Source organism: Eulemur rufifrons, chromosome 28 (assembly GCF_041146395.1).
Source record: "Eulemur rufifrons isolate Redbay chromosome 28, OSU_ERuf_1, whole genome shotgun sequence".
Taxonomy (NCBI): domain Eukaryota; kingdom Metazoa; phylum Chordata; class Mammalia; order Primates; family Lemuridae; genus Eulemur; species Eulemur rufifrons.
Window position 1 is genome coordinate 42,710,874 of NC_091010.1, and position 18,353 is coordinate 42,729,226.

Consider the following 18,353-nt stretch of genomic DNA (forward strand, 5'->3'; position numbering starts at 1 on the left):
AACACAAAAAACAAAAGGGGTTTAAAAATCCTATACTTTCTCTGGAAAAAACCATCCTACTGACCTCCTGCAGGCATAGCAACATTCCTGGAACAAAACCTTGACAACTACAGGTTTGTATTATTTGGATGTTCCAACATGCACATTTGGAAGAAAGCTGAGTATTTCAGATTACAGAGCTAAAAGCACAGAATGAAAACAAGAAATAACTAAAGGCATAAAGAGTGAATTTGAAGTCATTCTAGGTAGCAGAAAGATCAATTTCAAATATTTTGTAGGTATTTTATGTGGTCATAAAATATTACCTACCAATGAAAAATAACTCCAAATTAAAGGATGTAGTTTTTCCTCCAGCATCACTAAAATCTAAGAGTTTCCCTATGATCAAGTTTCATGTTCAGGCCTTATCATCTGATCACTCTATAATTCTAAATAAAGATTCTGAATATCCTCTGTTCCTTAAGCCCAATATTTATACTTTAGTGACTCAAATTAAATTATTACTTTTAAGGAATAAAAGCGATTTCATGGCAAAGGACTGTGAAATTAGCAAATAGAACAGTAGAAAATATCAGCTTAACAACTAATACTATATTACTAAAAATAAGTTTAATAAAAGTATCTAAGACCCAAATGAAGAAAACTATAAAACTTCACTTAACATAAGTCTCAGCCAGGTACGGTGGCTCCGTGCCTGTATTCCCAACACTTTGGCAGGCCAAGGCAGGAGGATCTCCTGAGGCCAGGAGTTTGAAGTCAACCTGGGAAATATAATGAGACCTCATCTCTATAAAAACTTTTAAAAAATTAGCCGGGCATGGCAGCGTATGCCTGTAGTTCTAATTACTTCAAGAGGCTGAGGCAGGAGGACTGCTTGAATCCCAGGAGTTTGAGGCTGCAGTGAGCTATGATCGCACCACTGCACTCCAGCCTGGGCAACTGGGCAACAGAGCAAGAGTCTGTCTTTAAAAAAAATAAATAAATAAAATAAAAAAATAAGTCTTAAATAAACGGCAAGCTACATGATATTCTTGAAGAGAAAAAAATCAATTCTGTAAATATTATAATTCTCCCAAACTAATCTACACATTGAATCAATTCCAATCAGATTCTTTGCGTGGACTATTTCGAGAGAAGGAAGTAAAAACGGGATTCTAAATTCCATCTGGAGTAATATACAAAAATAACTAAGACTACTTTGGAGAAAAAATAATGGTCCATGTCTTTTATCAGTTATGCCCATTCTGATCAGTATAATCCTACCAGATATGCAAATAAACTACAGATATAAGGCTACGTGAATTATAATAGTATTGTATTTGCAGAGGACTGACTTACTCAATAGAACAGAAGAGTTCAGAAATAAAATTTTGTGTGGGTAGGAATTTAGTATATAATAAAGGCAGCATTTTAAATTAGAAAAAGATGATGATGGAATAACTGTCTATTTCAAATACATACATAACATAAATATTTAATATATATTAACTATATATGAAATATATATTCATTACATATATTAAATATATATTAAATCTGTCTTCATACCACACAGAAATATGTCAAATGGCTTAAATATTTAAATATAAAAATTAAAATTATAAATCAGGGAGGAGAAAACCTATAAATCTAGAGATTGAGTAGGCTCTATGCATGACAAAAATACAACCTCGTATCTAAGGCTTAATGCAAAATTAAAAGGCAGAGTAATAGAGAAAAATTTGCACATACATAACAAAGAGTTGATATTCTTACTACACAATGTAAGCTCCATAAACACACAGTTTTATTTCTTTTGTTACCATTTTATCCCCAGGACCTATAATAGAAAAGTGCCTGGCACATAGCAGATACTTATTGAAATGGATATGTACTAAGAAATTATCGCAAGTCATTAAAAATAAGTAAATAACTGAGGAGAAAAATTGACAAATAATACAAACAGACAAAAAGTTCAAATGAGTAATAAATATATAGAAGGAAGCAAAACCTCACTACAATAAAGATGTATAAATAAATATATATGCAATATATATATATAGTTTTTCACCAATAAGACTAACAAAGACTAAATGGTAACATTCTGGGTAGGTAACAGGGAAATGACACTCACATCATTAGTGGGAACATAAGTGATAAAATGTCTCTGGAGGACAACTTGACATTTTCTCTCAAGTGCTTAAATGTGATTACTGTTGAATCTAGTATCTACACTTTAGAAATTTAATTCAGAGAATACTCACACAATATGAAAAAAATAACATGGCCAAAATGTTCTCTTCAACATTGACTATAAATCAGCAAAAATCTAGAAACCAGTCAGCTGTCCATCAAGTAGGGAGCTATATATTTATATAATGGAATACTATGGCAAATATTAGAAAGAATGGGATAACCCTACATATAAGTTCACAATATACAGAAATGAAAAGTTCCAGAACAGTTTTCATAGTATAGGTTCATGTTTTCTTTTAAAATATAAGTAAGCATATACACCTACATCTGCACAGGAAAACATCTAGAAGGATATAATGTCAAACTGTTAACACTGCTTGCATTTAAGATATTTAAGTACTTTCACTTTTTACACTTCTGTAAAGATTAAATTTCTTATGACAATTGAAAATTAACTTGGTAATTTAAAAAGAAATAAAACACAAAGTAAGAAAAGAAAAAGACTTACCTCTGGCCTAACTTCGTAATTTCTGCCCTTCACAAAACCAGAAATCACTTTAATTACACCAAGAGAAGCTTGGCCTAATTTATCTTGTTTAAAGAGTTTCTTTACTGCCTCACAACATATTTCAGATATCTGAAAAATAAAATGTTACTCTTAACCAGTATTTCTCAACCTCAGCACTTTTGGGTGAGATAATTGACATTTTGGGTAAGATAATTTTTTTTTGTTGGGGAGCTGTCCTGTGTGTTGTACGATGTTTAAAAGCTTTCCTGGCCTTTACCCACTAAATGCCAATAGTAACACTCCCCTACCACCACAGTCATGACATTCAAAAATGTCTGCACTCACACCTGAAATCCCAGCACTTTGGAAGGCTAAGGTGGGAGGATCTCTTGAGGAGGCCAGTTCAGGACCAGTCTAGGCAATATAGTAATACCTATCTCTACAAAAAAATTTTTAAAAATTAGCCAGGTGTGCTGGCACGTGCCTGTAGTCCCAGACACTTGGGAGGCTCAAGCAGGATTGCTTGAGCCCAGGAGTTCGATTGAGGCTGCAGTGAGCTACGATCACATCACTGCACTCAGTGAGCAAGACTCTGTCTATAAAAAAATAAGAAATAATGGTTGGTCCGAGTGCAGTGGTGTTTACAACTAATTGATCACAACCAGTTACAGATTCCTTTGTTCCTCCTCCACTCCCACTGCTCCACTTGACCAGCAAAAAAAAAAAAAAAAAAAAGAAAGAAGAAAAAGTAAAGCATGTCTGTAGACATTGCCTAATGTTCCCTGGGGGGATAAAACTGCTTCCTGTTGAAAACCACAGCACTAGACTTATGTTCAAATAACTTTCTTAAAGAGGCAGAGTTTAATAAATTGACACTATTTTACCAATAAATAACAGCTTCGAAAGAATTTGGTGGGAGGAAAAAAATCACATGTTCTAGAATTTTCCATTGAGGACAACAGCAATAATCATTTAGAGTAACCTACCGATTTCGACATGTCATTCATGAGGGGGACAATCAATACAATGATGTTGTTGTGAAAGTTAAAATGAGGTAGTGCCACCAATAGCTCACACAGGCTCTTCACAGCCACTTCTGCCAGTCCTTTGTATGCCTTCAAGGAAACTACATTACTTTTCTTCAGCTTCCTTTGTTTCCAATCTAATCAAAAGATAACTGCAGTCGTTACTCAGTTTACTAACTGGTCAAAACTTAAACTAGTTGGCTTTCTTTTACAATAAATGTATACTTTACCACACCAAAAAAAAAAAAAACAAAAAACAAAAAAACCTTAGAGACTTCATAATAATTCAATATGCTTAGAAAAGGTCCAATACACAGGCTATTAGCCAAATGTGAGTGGCAATAAGACATCACACTAATTTTTAAAACTGATTACATGTTGAAATGATAATTTGGATATATATAATTTACTATTAAAATTAATTTGCCTTTTACTCCTTTTTCTAGTGTGGCTACATTTTTTAAAAAATGACATATGCGTCTCACCAGTTCCAGCTAGAACACCAGAGCACGGAAGCAATATCCATGCCACCCACCCCCACCTAACAACTATACTCCACCACCTTCACCCCCTCATTGGGCCAATAGGACTCGGTGGTCCTTTTCCAGCTGATAGCAACTGGATGATCCTTAGTAAATGAGTGGAGTAAATGAGCCCAACTAGGTCAGATGAAAGCTCCTGGCCTAGACAACTAAATTCCTTCCCTATTCACTCCCCAATTTTTCCTATACCCTTCCTTTTCTGAAGAAAGAAAAAAAGAATTTAATAGAAGCATTTACCATCCTGAAAAAATGACTCATAAGTCCATTTTCAAGGCATTCAAACATCCATTTCAAGTTATCCTTCTCTGACTGTGGTGTTTCCAAATAAATAACAGTAGAATACATCCCAACTATTCATAAATTCAACAAGCATACAACTCCTTACTAGGTAAGGGACTGCAGCAACAATAATACTAAAAGCTGAAAAATATACTGCCTAGTACCTGCTAGGCACAATTCTAAGCACTTTGTATCTATAAATTTATCGTCCTGTAAGGTTAAGTGCCATTATTATTCCCATTTGTAGATAGGAAAACTAACGCACAAAAAGACTATAATTTTACCATAACATAGGTAGTAAGTGGTGAAGCCAGGATTTAAACCCAGGAACTCTGACTCTAGACTCTGCCCCGTCCATACACTATACCTGCTTCTCACTGCACAGAACACTGTATAGAATTCACATGCGTGATCAAAACTAAGTATGTTACACACTTTCAAGATATGTCTAACATACCTTTAACCATTTGCTCCAGATTTTCCAAATAAAATTTGTATTGGCTAACCAGGCCTTCTTCAAATTCTCTCAACTTTTGTGTTTCTTTGCGCATCTGAAAAGGCCAAAAAGATCAATCATTTTTTTTAAATCAGAATATTAAAACCCAAAACTTAGCACAAAATATGAGTGCCTACTATATGCCCAGTGCTATAAAAAAACAAACAAACAAAACAAACCCTACTGTTTCTTCCATCCCTAGTTCTCCAAATTCTCAGCTTATTTTATATAATAATTATATCTGACCTTACCTTGGTAGATTTTTCTGCTTCAGTGAGGGGTCGGATTTTATACGAAGGAGTAATGTCTTTAAATAATTCCATCAGAGAAACTATCACCAGCTTTCGAACAGTAACAGCCACATCAGGATCCTGTTCCATCAGCATGGAACGTAATTCTTTCAATTTTTTAATCTATTAAAGAAATAACTTATTAGGAAGAGAATTCATGGCAAAACAATTATGATCAAAAGATAACAGCCCTATATCTGGCACAACAAGTGGAATTCACACAATGACTGAGAGTTTAGTCAAGCCATACAGAACTCAGATACTGCTCACATTATCCACAGATAAACCACTAAAGTTATAAGGTAATCATCTTTTTGTTACACAGTTAGAAAAATATAGACTTTTTAATAAAAGTTTAAATTTGTTAATTTACCCATTTTTAGAAATTCTCTTACTGAGTTTTTCTAAAGTATGCATGTCCTATTTTTCTAAAATCACTTTTTGACATACAGTAAAATGTTACATACATCAAATATATTATCCACATACACATGAGTTAATTGGGAATTAAATATAACATGGCCACATTAACTTTGGCTTCAACAAGACTGATACAGAGATAATATTTGCCTATGATGATGTAATGCAGAAGTAAAAAATTGGTTTCAGTTAATGTGATTGCTCTGAACTACTATTGCCTGATGGAGTAATATCTTAAGAAGGTAGGTTCTGGTAGGTCAGCAATGTTTACCATTGCTAGGAAGACAAATATGCCACCACCTACTTGCTATGCCCAAATTGTGTGAATGAGCATAAGCCTCCAGAGTAGAAGACCTGGGTCCTAATCCAGTGGCTGCTAAAATCTGGAACAGATCATTAGGTTTTTAAGGCTCAATGTTTTAGCTATAGATAGACATCAGTAGCTCTTATCTCCATGGTTTTATAATGATTAAATGAGTTAATACAAGCATTCCAAGTCCCCCCTCTTTATTCTGCACTAGATCTTCCCCTCACTTTATTAGAAAATGACAAATACCACTCCAAAGCATACTACACAAAATTTTTTCTGTAAATGTAAATAATCTATTTTATCATTCAGTACACAAATACTTGTCATAGTAAGATGCTGGGACACTTACATAACAAGACTAATAGTATCACTTTATGTAACTTCATATATTTTTATCCTTTAATCCCCACAACAAAGTTTTGAAATAGATACCATCCTGTTTTTCGAGATGAAGAAAGTGAGTCTTGGGTAACATCACTAACCCAGAGTCTCACAGATACTATTATACTTAGCAGGGCCAAAAGTGAACCTCAAGTGTTGTAACTATACTTCCACTACTATACACATGGCCCAATAATTCATAATCAGAATTATGAATTTCTATTTCACTTAAGATATTTTCCACTTATAAATACTCCTGAACTAATTTCACTGACTTCTATGTAACATGTTCCTTATTAAAAACTCTATAGCACCAGTAAACCCAGCACTTTGGGAAGCTGAGGCGGGAGGATTGCTTGAGGCCAGGAGTTCAAAACCAGCCTGGGCAACACTGTGAGACTTCATCTCTACAAAAAATAGAAAAATTAGTGAGGCATGGTGGCATGTGCCTGTAGTCTCAGCTACTTAGGAGGACTGCTTGAGCCCAGGACTTCGAGGTTACAGTGAGCTATGATCACACCACTGCTCTCTAGCCTGGGCAACAGAGCAAGACCCTGTCTCAAAAAAAGAAAAAAAAAATTCTATAGGTCAGTCAAGCAAATCTGCAAGAAGGTCCCTCCTCTCTAATATGATTAATTTTTATAGACTTAACCACTTTTAGAGTTACAACAGCAAGTCCATATCTTCATATGAAAGATGAGGAAAATAAGACTCAAGAGAGTTTCAGTGACTTTTCTAAGATCACAAAAGAAATTAAGTTCAGACATAGGATTAAGCTAAGATTGTCTACTCTTTTACTCTAACCCAGCTACTATGGTTATTTAATGCCTTTCCTTTTAGTGCATGCTTATAGGAAACAAGAGACTCTTAATATATTAGACATTTGTACCATACCTAATATAAAGAGCCTAAAGAAATTAATATTACCTACATTACTTTCTGGATCTGATAATATAGCAGATGCCAAGGCTGCAATATGCAGTTTCTTCTCCTGTAGTTTCTTCCTCCTCTCAATCAAATGTTCTTCTACGGTCAGTTCTTGAATAGGATCTTCAATGATCTCTGAAACAAATTAGATTTCCCCTTAAATATTCCTTTATTTACAAGTATCCAAGAACTTTAAGCAATAAAATAATGTTCTTGTGACAATTTAATAATGATGATAGCTAAGAATTTTGTATTCATTACCATACATCATCCTCTCAAAAATCATGTAAGACAGGTACTATCATTAGACCCATTTTGTAAATAAGAAAACTAAGGCAAAGGGAAAGAAAGTAACAGAAATGGGATGCAACCCCAGGCAGTCTGACTGTAGAGCTCATATACTTAACTTCTATTCTAATAAACCCATAATAATTCATATTAATTAAGGAAAAGGACATTCTGATTTAAATATTCTCCTTTGTTTTCAACTCTGTATAGTACTCTGAACTAAACAAAGCATGTCTACCTTAAGAAACTCACAGGGAACTAGATTTAACAAACACACAAGCATAATCTCTAAGGAGTCTATGATGGATGACCGAAAACACTTAAATAGTTGACCTGTAATCTCATTTATACTACTAATGAGGTCTGCTAAGTGAAAGTAAAATTAAACCAGTTTTTCTGTCACAAATCCCAAACTCATACAGTTTCAAACAATTATATTTGTTCTTTCAGTTTAACTTTTATTAGTTAAAACTGTTCTAGGCCGGGCGCGGTGGCTCACGCCTGTAATCCTAGCACTCTGGGAGGCCGAGGCGGGTGGATCGCTCAAGGTCAGGAGTTCGAGACCAGGCTGAGCAAGAGCGAGACCCCGTCTCTACTAAAAATAGAAAGAAATTATATGGACAACTAAAAATACATATATAGAAAAATTAGCCGGGCATAGTGGCGCATGCCTGTAGTCCCAGCTACTCGGGAGGCTGAGGCAGGAAGATCGCTTGAGCTCAGGAGTTTGAGGTTGCTGTGAGCTAGGCTGATGCCACGGCACTCACTCTAGCCTGGGCAACAAAGTGAGACTCTGTCTCAAAAAAAAAAAAAAAAAAAAACTGTTCTAGACATTAGAAACCCACATTCAGGCCGGGTGCGGTGGCTCACGCCTGTAATCCTAGCACTCTGGGAGGCCCGAGGCGGGTGGATCGCTCGAGGTCAGGAGTTCGAGATCAGCCTGGGCAAGAGTGAGACCCCCCCCCCACTCCGTCCCTACTAAAAATAGAAAGAAATTATCTGGCCAACTAAAATATATATATACATACAAAAAATTAGCCGGGCATGGTGGCGCATGCCTGTAGTCCCAGCTACTTGGGAGGCTGAGACAGTAGGATCGCTTGAGCCCAGGAGTTTGAGATGGCTGTGAGCTAGGCTGACACCATGGCACTCACTCTAGCCCGGGCAACAAAGCGAGACTCTGTCTCAAAAAAAAAAAAAAAGAAACCCACATTCAATTATCTAAAAAATTATCTAAAACAGACATATACAAAGTACAACTGCTCTAAAAACAAACTCAAAATGACTTCATACCACAGAATCTTGTAATTAAAGCTAAAAAAATTAATAGTTATGTGAACGTAGGTAGGTCCTTCTCTTAAAAGAAAATTCAGAACAGTAACAATTATAAGACTCTTCATGCATGCCTAGACATTACAAATATAATTGTGTAAATTTTTCCATAATAATAAAAAAAAAGGCCAGGCATAGTGGCTCATGCCTGTAATTTTAGCACTTTGGAAGGCCAAGGTAGGAGAATCTCTTGAGTCCGGGATTTTGAGACCTGCCTGAGCAGCATAGCAAGATCCTGTCACTATAAAAATTTAAAAATTAGCCAGGCATGATGGTGCACACCTTTAGTCCGAGCTACTTGGGAGGCTAAGGCAGGAGGATCCCCTGAGCCCAGAAGTTTGAGGTTACAGTGAGCTATGATGATACCACTGCACTCTAGCATGGGCAACAGAGACACTGTCTCTATATAAATAAATAAATAAATATGAAAAAATAAAATAAATTTTAAAACCCAATAAGTCAGGCACAATGGCTCACACCTATAATCCCAGCACTTTGAGAGGCCAAAGGATTGTTTGAGCTCAGAAGTTTGAGACCAGCCTGGGCAAAATAGCGAGATCCCATCTGTACAAAAAATTTAAAAATCAGCCATGCATGGTGGCATGTGCTTGTAGTCCCAACTACTCCACAGGCTGACATGGGAGGATAGGTTGAGCCCAGGAGTTCAAGGCCACAGTGAGCTACAATCACACCACTGCATTTCAGCCTGGGTGAGATCCTGTCTGTAAAAAAATGTTTTAAATAAAACAAACAAAATAAAATTCAACAAGATGAAACTTTCAAATGTGGAAAAATTTTCAAAATGCCCTTGACATCAGCAGTGCTCCAAACTGTACATTAAAGATTTTACCTAAAATTATCTCACATTTACTATTATGCAAAAAAAGTAATTCTCAGTTAACAATATACTAACTATAAAGACGCATCCCATTACCTTCCTCAAGTTCCATCTCTTCTTCTTGATCCTCTTCATCTTTGTTACTGTCAATAACTGTATGGAAAATATGTGTATTAAAACTCTGATAACACATTTAAGTGACGAAACTATTTAAAAAAAAAAACAAGGACATCATTACCACGAAACTAAGGACAGTAATTACTTTTATGGAGAGAGGAATTAGTAAGTGAGGGGAGCACAAGGGAAGTTTCTGGACACTGGCAGTATTTGTTTCCTGTCTGGATGGGTTTCATGGGTATGTGCTTTGTGATAAACCATGTAACGTCACATCTTTGATTTCTATACTTTTCTGCGTGCTTTTTCCATACACACAAAAAAATATATTAATAAAAGGCTAATTAAGGATAGCTAACATGTTCTAATTTCATTTGGTGAAACAGACTCTCTGAAAAGAAAATCACCTGAACCTTATAGCAGATGTCCTCACAATACAAATGGACACCTAAGATAATCATCTGTAATTCTAGCCAAAATCATCAAGCTTGCTATATGACTCATTGCAGCTACCCCAACTTTGTAGACATGGGTAAAAGTCAAAACAAAATTAAATTCTGAATGGAAAAAAACACATGATATTAGTGAGGAGCTAAAAGTTTAATTTATAAACCGGCTGAACAGATTCACCTGGCTTCTCCCTGGTCTGTGGGATTATACCACTTTTATCTTTGATAGGAAGTAAATGAATCAGTTCCTTCTCTGGTGAGGTCTGTAGAGTTCTTGGTATTTTTTCATATTTATCTATAACGCGCTCATGCTTTCGTTTCTTGGTATGAACAGGTTCACTACAGGAAAAAAAAATTCAATTTTCAGTCTTAATATATTTTAAAAGGTACCTCGAAAATAGAGACCTATCATTTTAAAAGTACAGAAAAATAAACCACAAGCTAACCTTCAATAGCTGTATAGATATTATCACTTAGACCAGGCACTCAAATTGCAAGTGAATAAATGAACTGGGTAAATAGCCTACCACAAAGACTCAAACTACAGCCACATCTAGTTTCCCCTTCAGATGCAAAATAAAGGTGAAAGTTACAGCAGATTCTTTTTAAAGAACATTCCACAGACCCAAGGGTGACTCTTTTACTTTCCCAAAATCTTTTGAGGATAGCATAAACTTTGGAGTTAAAAAGATGTAAGTTTAAATTCCTGATACTTCTGACTGTGGGGAAGTATCAGTTTCCTCTCTGGAAAAGGAAATAAGACCTATCTACCAGGGTAACGAGGAGTAAGTGAGATCATGGCCACAAACAACTCAGGAGTGTTCTGCCAATGCCTCAAACTGAGAACAGCATTCTTCCCCCATTCACTGTACTTCACTTTTCAGACTCAAAAGAAAGATATAAACTAAGTAAAATTACTTTGTCTTATTCATAAACTTCCTTTATGTATGAAATAAACTGAGTAACAGAGTACTATGGTTCAGAAGTGAACATCTTAAACTAACTACCTAAGTTAAAATTCAGAACAAAGTTTTTAACATTGAAAGGATGTGAATAATTATAACCCAAATGCAGTAGTACCTAGAAGAAAGATCTCTTGTTAGAAAAGATGCTCTCTGTCCTAAATCTTTCATTAACTGTAAGTCATCTTCATCCATCATATCTAATGGAAGGGCTTCCTCTTCTTCTTCCTCTTTCCTCTCGATCCTTTTACCTGTTCCATAAAAAAATCAAATCAAATCAAATCACAAACAAGTACTAGAGATGTGGAGCTCTGCATTTTTGTGTCTGTAACAGGAAAAGCTTGTTTTTCTAATACCTTAGCCCAGTGTTTCTAAATGGAAGCACTATTGACATGTTGGGCAGGACAATTCTTTATTGTACTGGGGTGTCATGAGCTAGGAAAAATGCTAGTATTTTCGACTCCTGAAATCTAAACATCAGGAGCATTCCCAGGTCATTTTAACATGCAAAAAAATAAACAACTCCACACATTCTGAGATGCCTTTTAGGGCATTTGAGAACCAATGACCTAGCCGCTTAGCTCCTTCTCATCTCTGATGACTTTCACTTCCATTCCACTTCAACTACCCTCTCCAAGGGCCACATCCCAAACCCTGGTGCTCACCCCACTCTCTGACCACAACCTTTTGTCCTTCCAGCTCTCATTTAGTTACTTCTTTGCACTTCTTCCTAAACTAAATATACAGACTTCCAATCCTTTGACAACTCCATGTTCTATCTACCAATGTGTTCTGTCTTCACTCTTACATTGCATGGCTATTACTTCAGCCACACTCTTGCCAAAATCCTCAACTACTTTTCTTTCTATACTTCAGGCAATCACATCTAACAAAACCCCAACTACAGATCTGTTCCCTCTCTCTGTCCCTTGCTCTCTTCCTCCATTTCTTTTTTTTATTAAAAAAAAAAAAAAATGAATACTAACTCAGTGCCAGGCACTGTTCTAAGTGCTGAAGATTCAACTATGAACAAGATAATCTTAGTGTCTTCCCTAATGGAACTTTTATAATTCTTCCTGACCCCAATAAGACTGGTAAGTATTGCTATGTAAAGGTACACACTGCACGGAATGGCACTCCTATCTATTTTAAATGAGCCTTCCATTTCTCAAACATACCATCAATGGATGCATTTCCCTGGTCAGCTTTCTCTCGTCCCTAGAGTACCTTTCTAAATCTTTCATCTGTCTTCACACTTCTAACCCCATCACCTACCTAACTTCATAATCAACAGAGGACATTGCTTGCTACTTTACTGAGAAAAGAAAATCCATGAGCTAGAAACTCTTTCAATTTCCCACACTGAACTCAATAGCATTTGCATCAATCTTTTCCTTTTTCCTCTCTTAAAACAAGATGGACATGTGTCTCCTCCTGTGCTCTGGATCCCCAAAACTCTTGCCTTCTCTCGCATTATTGTCATTTAAGCTCTTTCTCTCCTATACTTCAACCTCTCCAAATCACTGATCTCTTCATATTAGCATTTTAAGATAGTCAAGTCATTTTCCAGCAGGCAATCTGTCAATTTCTTACCAAAATATAAACTGGTTAAATGAACTTCCGTGTGAAAGAAAAATATGCAGCTGCTTAAAAAAAAAAAAAAAAAAATCTAAAGAACCTAAATGAAGAAAGCAGGATGTGATAGTAATCACCATTTGCTTGCAGAGTTCATGTAGATCTTTTAGATAGAATATAGCTCTACCTCAGTTTTACCAGCTGTATAGTATTCCATCATATATATATATATATATATATATATACGTACACACACACACACACACACAGAGTACACTTATATCATTTAACAATTCCTTGTTGGTAGACATTTTTATTATTTGGGGGTTTTGGGTTTTCGGGGGGGGTTCCCATTATTAACAGTATTACAATGAACACACTTGGGCATATATCGATGTATGTGTGTGTGTGTGTGTGTGTGTGTATGTGTGTCTTAGTGAACTTTTTCAAATATAGTCATAGGATGAATTTCTAGCAGTAAAATTATTGAATCAAAGGAAAGTACATGTCTTTCCTTTTTAAAATCCTTGCTGATAGGTTATATGAGCTTATGAGTATATATATATTTTTTCCTTTTTTTATTCAAATGGTGTAAATATATACATAAAGTGATTGCCTGTAATTTCAAATGCTTCAACACACTACTTTTCAAGTTTAACTATGTCATATTAGAATATAAAGAGCTTCCTTATTTTTTGAAATATACCTCTTTTGATTTCCAAAACACTGTACACTTCTGGTTTCCTTCCTAATTCTTTGGCTCTTCCTTAAACCTCTTTACAGATTTTTCTTCCTCCACCATTTCTTAAATGTTGGAGCTCTTTAAAATTCTACTGTAGATTCTCTTATTCTCATGCTACACAGTCTCCATGGTGATTTTATTCAAGTCTAAGGCTTCAACTACCATGTACATGCTGATAATTCCCAAAACTATTCTCTCTAACCTAGGTCTTTCACTCGAAACTTATACTCTCACATCCAACTGCCTGATAGACTTCACTTAGATGCTAAATATGAAGAATGAAGAAATCTTTTGCTTTTATTTTTAATATGTAACTATTAACACATCATGCTTTTTAGATGGAAGAAATCTTTAAAAGTATCTAACTCAACCACCTCACCACTCCTTTTTTTTTTTTTTTTTAAAGAGATAGGGTCTCACTATGTTGCCCAGGCTGGCCTCAAATTCCTGGGCTCAAGTGATCCTCCCATCTCAGCCTTCTGAGTACCTGGGACTTGCCCAGCTATCTATCTCATTTTTTACAGACGAACACCTAGAGATTAAGTAACTGACCCAGGCTACACTGCTAGTAACAAAATCAAGAGAAAAGCCAACATTTCCTGACTTCTGGTCCAATGACCTTTTACATATCACAATATGTTGCCAAGGGATCAAACTAAATACATCAGGATTAAGAGAATATGATAGACATGGGAAAACTGAATAGTTATTTAATAATTAGATATAGTCAAATATGAATACCCTAAAAGTACCAGTAAAGTTGTAGAAGAACTAGCCTGACTCAAAATAGTCATATTCCTTTCTCATTTTGACCACTTAGAGTTCTTAGTTTTACAAAAGAATAACCACAACAATTACAACTAAAGTTTACTCCAAGTTTCCAAGTGAAAAGAAAGCCAGAAGTTTAGAAAGGAAGTGTACCTTGGCAACACTGTGAAGAGTGCACCAGGAACAAGCACTGTTCTTTTTTTTTTTTTGAGACAGGATCTCGATATCTTGCCCAGGCTAGAGTGTGCTGGTGCAATCATAGCTCACTGTAACCTCCAAGTCCTTATGCTCAAGCAATCCTCTCACCTCAGCCTCCTGAGTAGCTGGGACTACAGGCCTGCATCACCACACCCACCTAAACAAGCAATGTTCTTCTCTAACTAACTGCCAGAGAATGAGAAACATTTATTTACAAGGCTACTCTGAGTTTGTTTATTCAAGTATTGCATCTTCAGGTCTGCTTTCTAGACAAACTAAAAGCAGAGGCTAGCTCTTTCTCAAAATGAATGCTGTATTATTGTAAACTGTTTTCTCATACTGACTGTGATAAAGCATATAGGACTACTATCCTTACCTACTCTTACGAAGATCTGAGAACAAGAAGAGTGGCTCCTAGAAGGCAAAGTTATTTCCATAAAGAACACTTTAGAATAAATCAATGGAAACCAGAGCCCACGAATGCTTTCACAATTACCTCGTCGTTTATCCTTTGGGTCCTCCAGTGGAATTGGTTTCTTAGACACAGCATCTTTTACAGCTTGCCTTAGTTTCCTCTGTTCTTTTCGGTACTTCTTGAGAGTGCTTTGTTGTTTAAATTGCTTATTTTTTAGCTTGTTTTCAAGTTTGACTTTACTAGTTTTTAGCAACTTTCGAAAGCTTGGGAGCTGTTTTTTATTTCTTCTCTAGAAAACAAAAGCAGAATGAACACCGCATACCCATAAATTTAAATTGTTTTATTTTTAAAATCAAGTTAAAGAGAATTGATTGCAAGTTTTATCAGAACCAATTCCACAATTTTAATGCCTCATAGCCATGGATCTTTCATATAAGAGCTAAAATAAAACTATGGCATTAATCTTACAGAATGGGTCTTAATCTAAGACCCCCAAAAAGGTTAAGAACCACTGATCTGTAACGGTAAATCCCCATTCGGGGCTAGTTTAACAAGTGTAGCTTAACGTACAGAGAACAAAATGCTGGCTGCTTTCTAATAATAACTGAAATTTATATACTGTTTATTACCATTCACAAAGTGTTTTAACAAATCACCTCCAACAGTTTAGTTATCATGCTGGTATCTTCACATTACTGATGAAAAAGCTAAGGGTCAGAGAGGTTATGCAACTTTTTAAAGACCCCTAAACTAGGGCAAAACTCAATTAGGATCTTTGGATTCCACCTCTCTTGCTGGTAACCCCTCATTCAGAAATCCAAATCCCAGGACTAGCTCTAATTTTCTGTGAGAACCAGGGCAAATCACTTGCTTTCCTAGCTCTTTATGGGGGGGAAAGGAGTCGTCTCGGATAGGTACCATGGCTCACATCATACAGACCCTGCTTTTCATCTGTAGAAAAAGGGTTCGAAAGACGATCTTAAAGACCCCTTCAAAGTCTGAAATCCCATGGATGCAAAACTCCGTTACTGTCTCATCATGGTCCCTTTAAGCTATGCATGCGCACCGTGTGCGACGAAGGATGAGCCCGGAGAAACTTGACAGCGCATACAGCTCGGAGGAAGCCCCGAAGCTAGACCACCGCCCCCTATATACAAGAGTGACAGCCTTCCGAAAAGCTAAACCAGGCAGCGACCCCGTAAGCCAGAGGGGCCCTAGCCCGCGGGGACCGGGCTTCTGAGGACACTTACTGCCTTCATCCTGACGCCTGAAGAGAGACCCGGCCCGAGAAATTCACCAGGCGCAGGGGTAATCCAGGAATCCCAGGGAGTAGCACACGTGCCAAAGCCGCGCCACTTCGCTAGCCGGAAGAACCCTCCAGCCCCGCCCCATCCGCCGCCGCCGGAAATGGGAGGCGGGACTTCCGTCAGCAGGTTCGGGGGCGCGCCCTCTCGCGATGCTGGTTTCGCCGCCCTGAGCTGGCGGCTCCGCGGCGTGCGCACGCGTACGAGCACGCGCGAAGCCCCGAGAGCGCCGGGGCCAAAGGTGGGTGGCCCGTGGCGGAACGGGGCGGGGGTGTTTTACAAAGGCCTTTGACTCTTTGACTTTCGCCCCATTTCTTACGAAATCTTGGGGAAATCGGGCTCCTCCTCTCAGGAGAGGGCTTGGATTTTTCAGTCACCATGCTGCATTTTGTGCCTCTCCTCACGTTGCTTATCTCACCCGGTCATACACACTGATTTTCGTAGTCTTCCCTCAGGGCAGTCTTAAGCACAGGGAGCAGTTACTCCTTTTGTGTAATGCTCGCCCCTCCCCGGGCACTCTGGGTGTGTTTGTGGAATGGCAATGATTTCTCTCACTTTCCGTCACTCAAAATTGTGTGATGCTTGATATTTTATTTTGAAATATTTTTTGCTTTAATTTTAGCCATTGTCTGATAGGGAACTATATCAGTGAGACTCATCTGCATTTCAGTATTTTACAACTATAACCTTTGGGTAAATTCTCCCGTCTGCTTAGTAATCCCACTGAAGTCATTAATTTTAAGTTTTATGCATTGCAAGAATAATATATTTTTCAAAATGCTTGTCTCTCAAAGACTTTTTTCCCTGAATAAATTTAAGAATTCCACTACAGTTTATTTAAAAAAAAAAAAAAGAAGTATGATCCTTGAGCACAGCCCTGGCACTGAGTCTGACCTTGCAGTCCTGCGCAGGCGAGGGAAGCCAGCAGAGGGAGGCTCCAAGGGTTCTGAGCCCTTTGGTATTGGTCTTAAAGAGACTGCGGGAGGAGGGTGGACTTGCCAGTTTCTGGATCCCATCTCAAAGAGCAAGAATCCCCTTCTTTCTGGCACTGTTCTTTCTACCTCCCTTCCCTTCCAACTTCCCCCTTGCTCTCTCTCCTTCCAGTCTCTGAAACAGCAGAGCCTGTCCCCCCTGGAGTATTACTTCATCAAACAAATTGAAAACATCAGTCCGTGCTCTTCCCAAGTGCCTGAATTGCTTCCCAAACATATCAACACATTCATAGTCACTCCCATCGTTTCAGCCTCCCCTCCAATCTCTCCAAGGATGAGGCATCCCCATTCCGATTCAAAACCTATTCCTCCCAGCTTCATCAGACTCTGTATTACTAATTATTCCTTCTCTCCTGTGTCCTTTCCCCTACCTTTTCCTTCGCTAATAGATGCTTCCCTTCAACCAAATCTCTTCCATCTTTAAAATTTTTTTCTAATAAACTTACCTCTTCTTTTCTTTTTTAGAGACAAGGTTTCATTGTGTCGCCCAGGCTGGAGTTCAGTGGTGCAGCTTCTCTCCTTTAATTGCTGATTCATATTCTTCTTTCCCTGCTTGCCCCTATTTCCAGAAAAAGTATTAAATAGTATTCTCTTGGTGTCTCCACTTCCTCTTCTCTATTATCATAGCCTAAGCTTTTGCCAGCTTTTTTAGGAACTGTGTCATACTCTTGGCCCATTTTAAGTGTATAATCAACTAAAATGTCTGGATCATTTTTAAGCAATTGTAGCCAAGCTAAATCTCTCCCATCTTGAATTTGAACAGTCTATTGTTTGAAAGGAAACTTAAAAATGGAAATTTACATGATTCCTACTCATTTAATCTTACTGGTTTCTTAATTCTGTTGTCTCTAGCTTGTGTCATCTCCCATTCACTCAATCCACTGGCAAGCCCGATTTGGGCTCCAGATCTTCTTAGATCCTTTAGAGATTTCCTGGACACTTGAGCTGAGAAGGGTCCCTGAGCTATCCCAAACTAGCATCGCAGGGATTATATCCAGATATTCCTATGAGCTCTTTTGGGAA

The 18,353-nt window shown here is 37.3% G+C and overlaps 1 protein-coding gene across 1 annotated transcript in view; it reads right to left on the bottom strand.

Moving 5' to 3' along the window:
• Positions 1–16,374, bottom strand: part of NOC3L (NOC3 like DNA replication regulator) — a 29,575-nt gene extending 13,201 nt beyond the window's left edge. The window contains exons 1-10 of the mRNA XM_069460233.1: positions 16,285–16,374; positions 15,116–15,323; positions 11,455–11,587; positions 10,556–10,713; positions 9,908–9,964; positions 7,358–7,488; positions 5,277–5,438; positions 4,987–5,080; positions 3,670–3,845; positions 2,684–2,812 (exon numbers count right to left, since the gene is read on the bottom strand). Coding sequence (XP_069316334.1) covers positions 2,684–2,812; positions 3,670–3,845; positions 4,987–5,080; positions 5,277–5,438; positions 7,358–7,488; positions 9,908–9,964; positions 10,556–10,713; positions 11,455–11,587; positions 15,116–15,323; positions 16,285–16,293 — 1,257 coding nt within the window. The 5' untranslated portion in view covers positions 16,294–16,374. The remainder of the gene's footprint in view (positions 1–2,683; positions 2,813–3,669; positions 3,846–4,986; positions 5,081–5,276; positions 5,439–7,357; positions 7,489–9,907; positions 9,965–10,555; positions 10,714–11,454; positions 11,588–15,115; positions 15,324–16,284) is intronic.
• Positions 16,375–18,353: the final 1,979 nt, after the last annotated feature.